The sequence below is a fragment of the Myotis yumanensis genome, unplaced genomic scaffold (assembly GCF_028538775.1).
Source record: "Myotis yumanensis isolate MYYU_CA2020_CCGP unplaced genomic scaffold, mMyoYum1.0.hap1 SCAF_2, whole genome shotgun sequence".
NCBI classification, from domain to species: Eukaryota; Metazoa; Chordata; class Mammalia; order Chiroptera; family Vespertilionidae; genus Myotis; species Myotis yumanensis.
Genome location: NW_027223753.1, coordinates 159477887 through 159492556, shown reverse-complemented (window position 1 = coordinate 159492556; position 14670 = coordinate 159477887). Strand labels below are relative to the sequence as shown.

Below are 14670 nucleotides of genomic sequence, written 5' to 3'. Positions count from 1 at the left end.
GTAACTTGAAATGAAAATCAAATTGCATGCAAAGCTATATGCACATTAGTGCCTTTATTTCTGAAGCAGTGCATCAGGCCATTTAAGTAGCAGTTCTCCAGTCTCTTATTCAGATTTTCATTCCCTTGGGTTCCAGGTAGAGAAGATAGAAAACATGGTTCTCATGGCTGCCTTCCAAAGAAAGAAGAAAATGATGGAAGAGAAAATGCGTGGGAAACCTGTGAGCCGCTGGTTGTTTCAGCAAGTCCCACAGCAATTCTGCGAAGTGGTAGGCAGAGTTGGCTTTCAAAGGATGTACTCAGTGCCCTGCGGTAGGTGTCAGCCCCTCATTATTGGAGCTACTGTGTGTGGGAATTGGTGAGCAGACATCAGCAGAGGACTCTCCACCAATAGCATTTGTTACTGTGGTGAGGGGATCATTTGCAACTAGGATTCAGTGGTTAAGTCATTTGGAAAGGGTCTTTATTTTTATTTTTCTTGATTTTATTGATTTTTTACAGAGAGGAAAGGAGAGGGATAGAGAGTTAGAAACATCGATGAGAGAGAAACATCAATCAGCTGCCTCCTGCACACCCCCCACTGGGGATGTGCCCGCAACCAAGGTACATGCCCTTGACCGGAATCGAATCTGGGACCCTTCAGTCCACAGGCCGACGCTCTATCCACTGAGCCAAACCGGTTAGGGCTTCCTTCATATATTTTGTTGCTGATGGGTTTAATGTTGATGAAAGTATTTGCAGTAAGATGTACAGTTCAGGTTCCCTCCTTTCTGTGTTTATGTGTCCTATAGGCAGTGTACCCTGGAGCTTTTCTTTCTCTTTCTTCCCCTGCTCCTCCCACCCCACTTATCTCAAGCAAATTATTATCACTACCTAACCATCCTAATCCCTTAATTAAAAGGGCATTTTCCTGAACTTAATAAAGTTGGTCTTTTCTCTTCCATCCTCTTCATTTCCTATAGGCTGATAATGAATGAATTAGATTTCATCTGGCAGGTAAGTGACTAACATCTTAAGATCCCTCTCAGCTATAAGAGTTCTGTGTGTGGCTTCCATGTCTCTTTTCAGTTGTACAAAAATATTGCATACAGCCCTGGCTGGTGTGGCTCAGCAGTTAAGAGTGTCAGCCCATGCACCAAAGGGTCTCGGGTCAAGTGCACATACCTGGTACGATCCCCGGCCCCTGTCGGGGCACGTGTGGGTGGCAGCCAATTGATGTGTCTCTCACATTGATGTTTCCCTGTTTCTTTCCCCCTCCTTCCCTCCTTTCCACACTCTCTGAAAAGAAATGGTAAAAACATCCTTGGGTGGAGATTAACAAAACAACAACTTACTTCATTGCTGTAGTGTCCCCTTTAGATCTCTTCAAGGGAGGCCAAGAAGTTTTGTAATTATTGTGGGAGATACCTAGCAATGCAGCTTGGTTTTGCCTGGTCGGTGAAATCCCTTCATCTTTACCCTTCAAAACATGTAGCATGATCCTTGATTTCTGGAAAGCAAAGAGTTTTTAAATCTCTTTGCCCCAGAGAGAATATAAGCAATACCTAGGGGGAAAATTGGGCATGCTCAACTCCTGGAGGTAAAAATTGATCAGTGAATCCCCTCCAAGAAATCTCCCAGTGCAATCAGGAAAGTGATGATTGGTATGGTCCTTTCATTAGCAATCTTAAAAACTCACAACTTCTTTTGCTCCTAAACCATTGTAACTGGCTTCTCTGCACCCCACTCTTCCTGCCCCTACGCACACAATCACCACCTTCTACTCAAATACTCTAAGATCATCACTGTCTCCCTATTTTCCAAATCCAGTGGGTGCCCTCTTTTCAGTCCTGTGGCAGATAATGGCTAATTGCCTCTCCATCTGTAACCTCCTCTCTTTCTCCTACCTGCAGGTCCATATTTCAAACTATCTTTTGGACATTTCTACCTATGGACGCATAGCCAACTCCAGCTGAACTCCTTGGCCATATTTTTCCCTAAGATATAGGCTATTTTTTCCCCTTTCTTTTTTTTTTTTTTTTTTTTAATATATTTTATTGATTTTTTACAGAGAGGAAGGGAGAGAGATAGAGAGTTAGAAACATCGATGAGAGAAAAACATCGACCAGCTGCCTCCTGCACATCTCCCACTGGGGATGTGCCCTCAACCCAGGTACATGCCCTTGACCGGAATCGAACCCGGGACCTTTCAGTCCGCAGGCCGACGCTCTATCCACTGAGCCAAACCGGTTTTGGCTTTTTTTTTTTTTTTTTTTTTTCCCCTTTCTTTCTGATACTCCCTAACCTGGCTGACACCATCACCATCTATGAGGCCTTCTAAGGTAGAAACTGAATCATCCTCCATTCCTTCCTTTCTCTCTCATATCCAGGCAGTCACAGATTCTCTCTCAATAAAATTCTCAGCACAGCCTCACTTCTCTTTTCCTGCTGCCTTAGTTTACCTTCCCATAAGCCTAGATGATTACCAGGTCCTTCTTTGCCTCAAAACACCTCTATTAACCTGTCCTTTTCTCTTCCAGAATTATCGTGCTAAAAAATTACATGCCTGTTTAGCATCTGCATTCCTAGTAACCTAGAAGGTAAAAACTCAGACTTCTTAGCAGAGTACAGAAGGCCTTAGCCCCACATTATTTCTCCAGCCTCATAACTCACTATGTTCCCCAACACTCTAGCCATGAACTTCTTAGTTTCCTGAGTATGCTGTATGCTCTCATGCCTCTGTGCCTTTGCATGTGGAATGTCTTCCCTCTTCAGCCCTGCAATTTCCCTTGTCAGCCCTGCAAATTCTTATTCCTTCTTTAAGACATAGCTCAAATGGCATTTCCTGGTGGACACCTTCCCCAACTCCTGCAGACCCAGTGAATTGCTTTCTTCTCTATGTTCCTGCACTCCCTCCATTCCTTTGTTACAGCCTCTGTAACTCTAACAAGTACACCAATTCAGTTCTACAAAATTCAGGTATGGGACTTGTTTTCTTTATGGCTGTATAATTGAACTTCACCTGCCTTTTATGCCCCCAAGTCCACAGATGTGGAAAACTCCATCTTGACAGATGAATTCAGTCGTTTCAGTGTTCCTAGTCCCTTTGGAGTTTAGACTCAGTTCCTGCAAGGTTTTGCCTTTATTTCTCCTCTTCTGAGAGTGTTCTCCATGATGGGACAGGCATTGAGGGGAGGGTGGTCTGGTTCATGGCCCCATCAGTCCTCTGCCTCTCAGGGTCCTCTGGTAGATAAAACACCTTTGGCCATTAGCACCTTCCTTTACTTAAATTTCCAGTCCCCTTTGCTCTTAGGTAGGGTCTATACAGGGCACTCTGTTTTTCATGTCAAGGGAATTCCTTTCAGGGCATGTTTGTGTTTCTCCTATAGCACGCAAAGTGTTTGAGTGTGCACATCCTCCAATCTGAAATGTGGGGTCTTGTGTGGAAGTCCTCACCCCTTCTGGAAATCTTCCCCGGCCATTGCTACTTTCCACTCAAATGCCAGGCTGGATGAGGGGACTGCAAACAGCGGAGTCAGGCAATGTTCCCTTCTACTCTGGAAGTCCCCCTAGTTCTTCTGAGGTTTCTGTTGGTTCTTCACCATCTTGACGCCCAGGGCACTCTTGAGAGAGTACGACAGAGAAGTGAGTTCTAGTTATGTCTTCCCTGATTCTTCTCTTCTCTAAAGGTGGAAGAAAGAACTTACATTTATCTTGAAGTGAAAAAACTGCTCTTAGAATATCTTGTATTGTTCTCTTTTCTGTTATAGGTGGTATAAAATCCATGCTCTGAATCCTTCAGGCTTTTATCCTTTTGGTTCAAAAACTCTTTTCCTTACTCAGAAAATCTAACTGTCAAGGCCATACTTTCAAGACCATATTTTCTGCTTTAATTAAAAATAATTATATATTATATATGATATGTATTCAAATGACTTTGTTCTAAACTTTATATATTTTGCCCCTGTATAAGTAGCAAGAATTCAGTGGGTAGAGGAACAAAGAGTAAGAAGACACTCCCAGGAAAGAAATCTTTGATATCTCAAAATACTTGCTTGCCACATGAAATTGTACTATATTTTATGTGGGGAGTTCCTGTTGTGAACTTTTGAGAATAGGGATCATGTCTTAGTCATTTTTGAAGCTCTAAAGCTGTACTGATAACATTTGGATTTAATAGGTTAAATAAATTTATTATTAAATTAATTTCACCTGTTTCTTTTTACCTTTTTTAATGTGGCTACTAGAGAATTTAAAATTATGTGTGTGGCTTATGTTGCATTTCTATTGTTCAGTGCTGCTCTAGAACCTGATACAGTGTTTGGTTAAGTCCCAAGTAAATTAAAGAAAGAAAGAGGAAGGTGAGGGAGGAAGGCGGGGTGGGACAGAAGGAAGGAAGGAAGCTATATTTAAAAGTAAGCTATTATTATATTGATGATATCAGTGATAATGTGTCTTAAGGGAACAACTTTGGGTATCTTTCTACAGACACAGGGACTTGGGACCAAAAAGTAGTGATTATTTGGAGGACTAGACAGCGAATATTTATTAGTACCCAAATAGGGCAATATGTTTCTGCAGATCATTATAACTTTACATTTTTTTTCTTTTATCAGACCCAAAGTATGGAGCTGGCATATACTTCATCAAGAACCTCAGAAACCTAGCATACCCGGTCAAGAAAACATCTACAGATAAGCTGATCTACGTGTTTGAGGCTGAAGTACTCACAGGCTCCTTCTGTCAGGGTCATCAGGAAAATATTATTCCCCCACTAATGATTCCTGGTGCCACAGATAGACATGACAGTGTGGTTGACAATGTCTTCAGCCCAGAAACCTTTGTTATTTTTAGTAGTGTGCAGGCCATGCCCCAATATTTGTGGACTTGCACCCAAGATCCTTTATGGTCACAGGATTACTCATCAAAACCAATGATGTATCCACAGTTGACTTGGAGGGAACTCTCAAGAGGTAGCCCTGTTGATTAATCTCCATAGAATTTTAACAACTGGCATGGCCTTCCTTTGTAGAAACTAACCACTAATGACCATTGATGGCTCAAAGCGTGGTTTGAATGTGTTAAGTGGGTTGTTTGTATGGACTAATTGGGTTATTGAAGGGGCCAGTTATATACTACTAGCATCTTAGTCTTTATCTCCTGGGGCTGGGATAGATGTATACCATCATCTATTATTCCTCTCCTTCAAGTTGTTCTTTCACCTCCTTTACTATAATAGCAAAAATGTTTTGCATGCAATGAAGAGACTTTTCTAATATATAATCCATTTTATTTTCTAAAGTGGTGATAGTGTAACAAAGCAGGATGATTTTATATTTTCCAGATAATCTTATGCAGTGCTTTTGATAACAAAATAAATCACCTTTGCTTTGAAAAATCACATGTTAAATGAAATTATTTGAAGTGGAAGGACATCGAAAGGCTGATATTCTCCTGATAACCTGTGTGAATTCAGCCATATCAAGCAATGCAACTCAAGTACCACTAGGCCAAATTATTAATTTGCCAAATATTTTTTGACCACCAGATGTGTTTCAGTCACTTTATGAGTCCTGGGGATATGATGCTGGACAAGACAAATGTCTTCATACAGCTTTCAGCTGACTAATTAAAAAGGCAGCTATGGACAACTTAATAAGTATGATTGGAATGAGGAATTACAGATTCTTTGGGAAAATATAAGAGGGAGAGGGACCATGGGTTGGGAGGAAGGCCGCCTAAAGAAAGTGAAACAAAAGCAGAGACCTGAAAAATTTGGAAGAGTCAGGTAAGTAAGGGATGCAGCAGGTAGGGAGCAGAGTCGAAGAGTATTTATGCAGAGAGAATCCTATAATAAAAGGCTAATAGACAAATCGACTGAATGGCAGAATGACCAGTCGTTATGATGCACACTGACCACCAGGGGGCAGGCGCTTAACACAGGAGCTGCCCCCTGGTGGTCAGTGCACTACCACAGGGGGAGTGCAGCTCAGCCAGAAGCCTTGAGCTGGGCTGACAGCTGGCGAGCACAGTGGCAATGGCGGGAGCCTCTCCTGCCTCTGTGGCAGCGCTAAGGATGTCCGACTGATGGCTTGGGCCCGCTTCCCATGCCTAAGTCGTCAGTCGGACATCCCCCAAGGGGTCCTGGACTGCAAGAGGGTGCAGGCCAGGCTGAGGGTCCCCCACCCCTCCCCTGAGTACATGAATTTCATGCACCGGGCCTCTAGCAGTTTTTATAAAGGCTGAATTCACTGTGACTGCCCAAATTTGGCTTCATTTCTCCAATGTAGAGGCCAGCTAATCTCACCATGCAACTCTTGCCTATTGTGAAATCCATATTTCTCTACACTTCCAAACTTTGTGATTCTCACATCCTCAACCTCTTGCAAAAACACATTTCCTTCTCATCTTACTGTAACCAGCATTCTGCCTCTTAAAAGAAGCATGCTTATTGTCTCACATGGTACTGCCCTTGGATGTGGGCAAGAGGGCCCTACTCTGGCCTTCCTCCAGCTGTGCCCACCTCTACAAAGTGAGGGATCCACAGGGTCACTGCATATCTCACTCCTAAACCACCTAATAGGTACCTGGAACCCCCAAATTTCCTGCCTAAACAGCTCCACCTCTACTTATAGGGCCTGATTGAACCTCTCTCCCCAAAAGGTGGACTGTGTCACAGTCTGCATCAAGAATGGCCTCAGGGCTCTAGCTGACTTGGTTCAGTGGATAGAGCATTGGCCTGTGGACTAAAAGGTCCCGAGTTCGATTCTGGTCAAGGGCACATGCCCGAGTTGCAGGCTTGATCCCCAGTGGGAGGCATGCAGGAGGCAGCCGATCAATGATTCTCTATCATCATTGATGTTTCTATCTCTCTTTCCCTCCCTCTTCCTCTCTGGAATCAATAAAAAGAAAAAAAGAATGGCCTCAGGGTGACTGTTTGCAGAGATAGGGCTTGGACATGAGGCTGAGGTATTCATCTGCCTGTGGATTTGGCCTATGGCACAGAGCTGAGGGTGACAGGACAGCTTTGAAATAACCAGTATATGTTTAATATGGATTTCAAAAGAGAATGGAGGAGAGGCAATATTCACAAGGATAAGAACAAAAGAAAATCCATACCAAGAAACATAGTGAAACTGTACACCACCAAAGAAGTGATCTTAAAAGCAGCCAGAGAGAACAGCCAAATCATCTACAAAGGAATGACAATTAGAATGACAGCACATGTCCTCCCCCTGCCCATTGCAAAGATATCCACACTGTTATCTGAATCTGAATGTGTTACCTTACATGGCAAAAGGAATTTTGCACATGTGATTAAGGTTACCCTTCAGACCAGAAGATTAGCCAGATGATTCAGATGGGCCCAATATAATCACATATATCTTCAACAGTAGAGAAGCTTTCCTAGCTGTATCAAAGAGATAGCCGCAGGAGAAGGATTTGATGCCCTTTGCTGGTTCTGAGAGGTAGGGAGTTACATGCAAGGACCGGAAAGAAGGTTCTAGCAGGGAAGGGTAGCCCCAGCTGACAGACCACAAGGAAACCGGTATCTGTCCTTTAACTGCAAGGAATTGAATTCTGCCTGTACCTGGGTGAGCAAGGAAGTCAACTCAAAGGCTTCCGGAAAGGAATGAAGCTTGCTAACACTTTGATTTTAGTACCATGAGGCACGTAGCTGACTTCTGACCGACAGAACTGTGAGGCAATAAATACGTGCTCTTTTAAGTAACTAAGTTGTGGTTATTTGTTATGGGAGTAATAAAAAACTAAAACACTTTTTAAAACAGTTTTCCAGCCCTGGCTGATGTGGCTCAGTCAGTTGGGCATCATCCCATGCATGGAAAGGTTGCTGGTTCAATTCCCTGTCAGGGCACTTGTCCAGGTTGAGTCTTGATCCCTGCGGGCATACAGGAGGCAACCAATTGATGTTCCACTCTCATGTCAATGTTTCTCTCTCCCTCTCTCTCTAAAAATCAACTTAAAAATCTTTTTAAAAAATAACCAGCAAGTGTTTTTAATTAGAAGCTAAATGCCATTTAAAAGTCAGAATTTGAGATAAAGAATATAATTGATTTCTTACTCAAGTTTCCATGTTCAAGTCAAAACTGCTACTTGATGCTTGCATTTTTGCTCACTAGCTCTTTTTATTTTCTGGGTATGATGTGAATATATGCATACTTTTCTCAATATAGAGCCCTGAGTGTGTGTTTTTATATGACTGACAGAGGTAAAATTGCAGATCACTGGGAAAACAATAGACTAATCTCAATAAGTGGTCTTGGCCAACTGGCTAAGGAAATGGAAAACAATACATTTGGATCATGACCTAGGTTGGGTTCCCTAGAAGCAGAGCCTGAGATGGGGATTCTTGTTCAAGTGACTTATTGGGGGAGTGTTTTCATGAATATGGGAACAGGAGAGACTACAGTACAGGGCATGGGGGAATTAGCAAAAGTGTGGTCTGAGCTGATGACTAGCTTTAGTCTTATTCCAGGGGGAAGATCTAGAGCACAAATTATAACTGTTAGAGTAAATCCCACACTGTATCAAGGGTTGGCCTTTTGAACTCTGATGTCAGTTATTGGCCTAGATCTGTCCTTGTGGGTGGGAGTGGGAACCTTCTAGCAAGCTGGCCCCTGTTAGGCCTGCAATTCTTCAGAGAAGGGTGCAGCTGAGAGTTATCAGCCAGCACTCACAGCAGGTAGGGGACGGGTATACTGGCTAGATGAAGGGGACACATCTGGCCACTACAAGTGGAAAAGAGTGACCAACTGTCCTGATTTGCCTGACAGGATTTTTTTTTTTTTTTGATTTTTTTTTAATTAAATCTTTATTGTTCAGATTATTACATTTGTTCCTCTTTTTTTCCCCCCATAACTCCCCTCCTTCCAGCTCCCACCCCACCCTCCACCCTCACTCCCCACCCACTGTGTTCATCCATAGGTGCATGATTTTTGTCCAGTCACTTCCCGCATCTCCCACACCCCTTTTCCCCCCAAGAATAGTCATTCTATTCCCTTTCTATGTCCCTGATTCTATTATAATCACCAGTTCATTCTGTACATCAGGTTATTTATTCACTTGATTCTTAGATTCATTTCTTGATAGATGCATGTTTGTTGTTCATAATTTGTATCTTTACCTTTTTCTTCTTCTTCCTCTTCTTAAAGGATACCTTTCAGCATTTCATATAATACTGGTTTGGCGGTGATGAACTCCTTTAGCTTTTCCTTATCTGTGAAGCTCTTTATCTGACCTTCAATTCTGAATGATAGCTTTGCTGGATAAAGTAATCTTGGTTGTAGGTACTTGGTATTCAGCACTTTGAATATTTCTTGCCATTCCCTTCTGGCCTGCAAAGTTTCTGTTGAGAAATCAGCTGACAGTCGTATGGGTATTCCCTTGTAGGTAATTGAGCCTCTTTCTCTTGCTGCTTTTAAGATTTTCTCTTTGTCTTTTGCTCTTGGCATTTTAATGATGATGTGTCTTGGTGTGGTCCTCTTTGGATTCCTTTTGTTTGGGGTTCTCTTCGCTTCTTGGACCTGTAAGTCCATTTCTTTCTCCAGATGGGGGAAGTTTTCTGCCATTATTTCTTGAAATAGGTTTTCAATATCTTGCTGTCTCTCATCTTCTGGCACTCCAATAATTCTGATATTAGTCCGCTTAAAGCTGTCCCAGAGGCTCCTTACACTATCTTCACACTTTCGGATTCTTTTTTCATTTTGCTTTTCCAATTGGGTGTTTTTTGTCGAATCTTTGGTTTGATTATTGTGCTCCTCTGGTCTGCTATTGGGTATAATATTCTTTATTTCAGTCCGTGTATGCTTACTTTCTAATTTCTTTATTGTAGCATCGAGGGTCTCATTAGTTTTCGTGAGGCTCTGCACAAATTTATGGCAAGCCCTCAAAATTGCGATTCTTAGCTCCATATCCTCCATTTCTGTCATGTTTTTTTGTCTCCGCATCTTTTATGCTTTCTTGGTGCACCCCCTTGTGGTCTCTGTGCACAGTCTTGTTCTAGCCAAGCCTTAATTGTTGTAGTTAACACTAGAGGGATTTGACCACCAGGCCGACTGGCTATAGGAATCAGCTGTATGGAAAACGTCTGCCTTCTGGGGAGGCGCTAATCCAGCCTTTGCCTGAGGCGATCGGCAAATGGCTGTGCGCAGGGTTTGGGCGGGGCGGGATCCACAGGGCGGGCGGAGGGAGCAGTTATGGCCGCGCTCAGTCCCGTTCCCAGAGGCTCTGCTTCTCAGAATCCCGGCAGCCGCTGCAAACCTCGGAGAGAAAGCTGCCCTCAGGTTCCAACTGATGCCGATAATCCCGCTTCTCCCGTTTGAGTCTGGGTCCCTAGAGACTCGCCCGGATCTGGAGCCCAGAGTCTGAGACTCACTCCCGACAGAAAACGACAACCGCGCCCTCAGCCACCAGCCCGCTTTCGCGCGCACCTCGGTACCTTTGTATTTTCCACACTGCGCCACCTCTGAGCCTCGATTTGCTGTTCTCTTTCCTTCTAGTTGTAGAGTCTCTCTTCAGCCAGCCTTCCTGTGGTTCTGGGTGATGTCCGTTCCGTCTTTTAGTTGTATTTTTGAAATGGTTGTTTGCGGCAGCGGTCTCCGGTGTTTACCTACGCCGCCATCTTGGTCTCCTCTCTGCCTGACAGGATTTAGTACCAAAATTCCTGCATCCCAGACAACTCCCCCAGGACACACACACACAAAAATTCCTGGTCTTCTGTGATGGGTGTCTGAGGTTGGGGGGGTGGGGGGGACGGGGACTACAAAATCCACGACTGCCCCCAAAAATACAGACTGAAAGCAACACTGTTTTTAGTGTTGAATGGATACAGCATAGATTATTTGACTTCTATAGTCACCCTCATTGTTTTTTTTCCTGGCCATTGATATTGATAACCATGATTTGCAGTTCATAATAATGATCATCCATTGTTGCATCATTCTGAGGGATGTCACCTAAGTATGCAATTTAAGTACATTGTAATCATAAACATTAGCAGTCTATCTTTGGTTCTGCTTGTGGAAGGTGAATTTTTTAACACAGTGAGTATGGTGACCATGTATTAAGATAATGAAAATGAGTTTATAACACCAACAGCATGACCCACACATCAATGAAAAAGAAAGCTAAACAACTGTGTAATATTAATAACAGACAGAGGACAATATAACTGGATTAGGAAGATAAAGAACAAAAATAGAGCATACTTCACAATACGCAGAGAAGAATTTTGGACCGGGTATGGTGGAGAAGGGTGTGAAAGCACATATGGAAACTGAAATTTATAAGGCTGGAATGAGACAGACAAGTACTTCAAAATCAATCAAAAGTCTTTTAGTTTCCCCCCAAGACACCCATGCTCCGTTGAAAATAGTGGCTACTGAATTATCTTGGGCATATCACATGAACCAACATGCATTATTGTATCACACCTTTGATTGTTCCATGGAACTGAGGTTACATTTCCTGATTCAAAAAAGTGTTCCCCCTAGCTCATAAGGTAATTTGACTTAAAAAAATTGAGTTATAATTGTCTTCTTGATATCTATTTGGATTGAAATGAAACCATATCTTGTCCAAAGACCAGATATCTCATTTATCTGCTTTCAATGCAAATGTTAACTTTGACAAATTCTATTCAATTTATAAACTTCTTACCAAAGAAAATGAAATTATCTCATCTGGTAAACGCCTCACACAGAACACTGTAAAAAGAGGGGTGTGATTGATTACCTGTGATATGGAGATTTTCATAAAGAAATTGTGGTCATTTTAGTTTCCCCACAATATGGAGAAACATTGAATGAATTTTTTTTACTTTATACAAATGGAAGGAGATAGCTTTCTTAAATATGTGCCTACAAGATGGCTATCATTGTTGCCAGCCATAGAAAAGATGTTAAAATGTTGGCCTGCCATCAAATCAAATTTCAAAGTGTGGCACAAGAAGAATGTCTTGCTCCAATTTGGAAATATATTGAAGATGAGAATGGAGAGAAAGATTATAGTGAAACAGGAATAAACTTGTTGATTCTCCAAAACTGTCTAATAATCTTGAAGATGCCATAAGGAATCTAGGAAAGGAACAACCAACTGCATCTGAGTTATTCAATGTTGTATGTAAATTGTGACAAAAACTTTAACAGAAAAAAAGACTAATTTTTTGTAAGACTTTTTCGAAACTTAAAAACAAATGTCCCTAGAAAAAGGCAACCACATTAAACAGAACTTTGTGAGGAGAGGGTGAAGAGGGAATACATGGTGATGAAAGGAGACTTGACTTGGGTAGGTGAACACACAATACAATATACAAATGATGTATTATAGAATCATACCCCTGAAACCTATATAATTCTATTAACCAATGTCACCCAGTAAGTTTAGTTTTAAAAAATAACTTTCTGAACTTCTTTATTAAAACTGTGAACTTAGCTGGACTCTAACTTCAGTTTCACAAGTTCAAATTACCTTTCTTCTTCCTCTAAAAAAATATATTTTATTGTTTTTTTTACAGAGAGCAAGGGAGAGGGATAGAGAGTTAGAAACATCGACGAGCGAGAAGCACCGATCAGCTGCCCCCTGCACACCCCCTACTGAGGATGTGCCCACAACCAAGGTACATGCCCTTGACCAGAATCGAACCTGGGACCCTTCAGTCCTCAGGGCGCCGCTCTATCCACTGAGCCAAACCGGTTAGGGCCTTCTTCTTTTTTTTTTTTTTCTTTTTTAAAAAATTCCTCACCAGAAGATATGTTTTCATTGATTTTAGAGAGAAGGGAGGGAGAGAGAGAAACATTGATGTGAGAGACAAACTGATCAGTTGCCTCCACTACACACCCTGACAGGGGAATCTAACCCACAACCTAGGAATGTGCTGTGATCAGGAATAGGACCTGCAATCTTTTGGTGTACAGGATGATGCTCCAACCAACTGAGCCACCCAGCCAGAGCCAAATTACCTTTATTCTTTTTTTAATTTTTATCCTCACCCAAGGATTTTTTTCTATTGATATCTAGAGAGCTTAGAAGAGAGAGAGAGACAGAGAGGAACATCCACCGGGGCTGGGGAACCTGCAACTGAAGTATTCGCCCTTGACTGGACATCAAACCCGTGACCCTTCAGTCCACAGGCTGATGCACTAACCCAGTGATGGCGAACCTTTTGAGCTTGGCGTGTCAGCATTTGAAAAACCCTAACTTAACTCTGGTGCTATGTCACATATAGAAATTTTTTGATATTTGCAATCATAGTAAAACAATGACTTATGTTTTTGATATTTATTTTATATATTTAAATGCCATTTAACAAAGAAAAATCAACCAAAAAAATGAGTTCGCGTGTCACCTCTGACATGCGTGTCATAGGTTCGCCATCACTGCTCTAACCATATTGCCACACCTGCTAGGGCAAATTACCTTTATTCCTTAAAGCCATTTTCCCTAGGGAAAGAGAGATTTAACTTAACATGACTTACAATGTGCTTCAGAGTGTTTTAAAAATGATGGGAGAGAGCTTGCATGGTTAATTTATAGATGCAAAGGACCTGATTGACAAGCAGTTGGTTTACCAAAATAAGTCAGTAGATACAAAATGGGTGGACATTTTGGAGAGTTGGAAATGAATGCCAACAAGTTTAAAAATCTGAATAAAATCCTAAGTATTCTATGCTCAAACACTGTTGTTGAGAGAATATTTAGCTTGACATCATTTGTACCAACAATAAGAATTAGTGCAATGTAGGCAGAACAAAGCTGCAAATCAAAATTAATTTTATATTTGATTGTATTTAGTTTCACCATTACATAGGAGAAAGGAAAGGTGTCCTAAAGGCTCTAGGCAATTCAGAGAAATATTAATGAAAAAGGAAACAGAAAGAATAAAAATATTCCACTGAATCATGGGACAGAAACATATTGCATTCTTTAATTTAATATAGGGTATATGTTTAATTAGTTCTATTGTATTTACATTCTCCTTTAAAAGGTAGTACAGAAAGAAACATAAAATATTGTTATATTTTCTCATACATTATTTGCTTAATTAGTCCTTAATTAGTGTGTAATTATTACATATTATTATTTATTTTCACATGCATCAGGTTGGCAAAAATAAAGTCAGCCATTTCCAAATGTTAGCAATGATGTTTAGAAATAAGAATCTTATACACTGCTTATGGAGTATAGCAAGTAAACTGGTACAATCACTTTGTGAAATAATCCAGCAATATTTAATATATTCATTTTATATTATTGTGTAACAAATTACTAGAAACCTGGTGTCCTAAAACATAGTGTGTCCCCCAAAAATGTGTACACACTGAATAGCTGACTTCTATTACATTTTGGAAATGAAACATATTTTTAAAAACACTGCCTTTAAGCCCTAACTGGTTTGGCTCAGTGGATAGAGCGTTGGCTTGCGGACTGAAGGGTTCCAGGTTCGATTCCGGTCCAGGGCATGTACCTTGGTTGCGGGCACATCCCCAGTAGGGGGTGTGCAGGAGGCAGCTGATCAATGTTTCTAACCCTCTATCCCTCTCCTTTCCTCTCTGTAAAAAAATCAATAAAACATATTTTTTAAAAACACTGCCTTTATAATTATTTGAAGTGTATATACATTTTGGGGGGACACCCTGTATTTATTATCTCACAATTTCTTCAGGCCAGGAGT

General features: G+C 41.4%; 1 protein-coding gene across 3 annotated transcripts in view; it reads left to right on the top strand.

Annotated features, from left to right (window-relative positions):
- PARP9 (poly(ADP-ribose) polymerase family member 9) overlaps positions 1-6029 on the top strand; it is a 34009-nt gene extending 27980 nt beyond the window's left edge. For 2 of the 3 annotated variants that reach the window (XM_070406317.1, XM_070406316.1), the window contains exons 10-11: positions 137-311; positions 4595-6029. In XM_070406317.1, the coding sequence (XP_070262418.1) occupies positions 137-311; positions 4595-4968 (549 nt within the window). In that variant the 3' untranslated portion in view covers positions 4969-6029. Of the gene's footprint in view, positions 1-136; positions 312-961; positions 996-4594 lie in introns of all 3 variants that reach the window. The other variant, XM_070406318.1, reaches the window with a different exon arrangement.
- The last annotated feature ends 8641 nt before the right edge of the window (positions 6030-14670 follow it).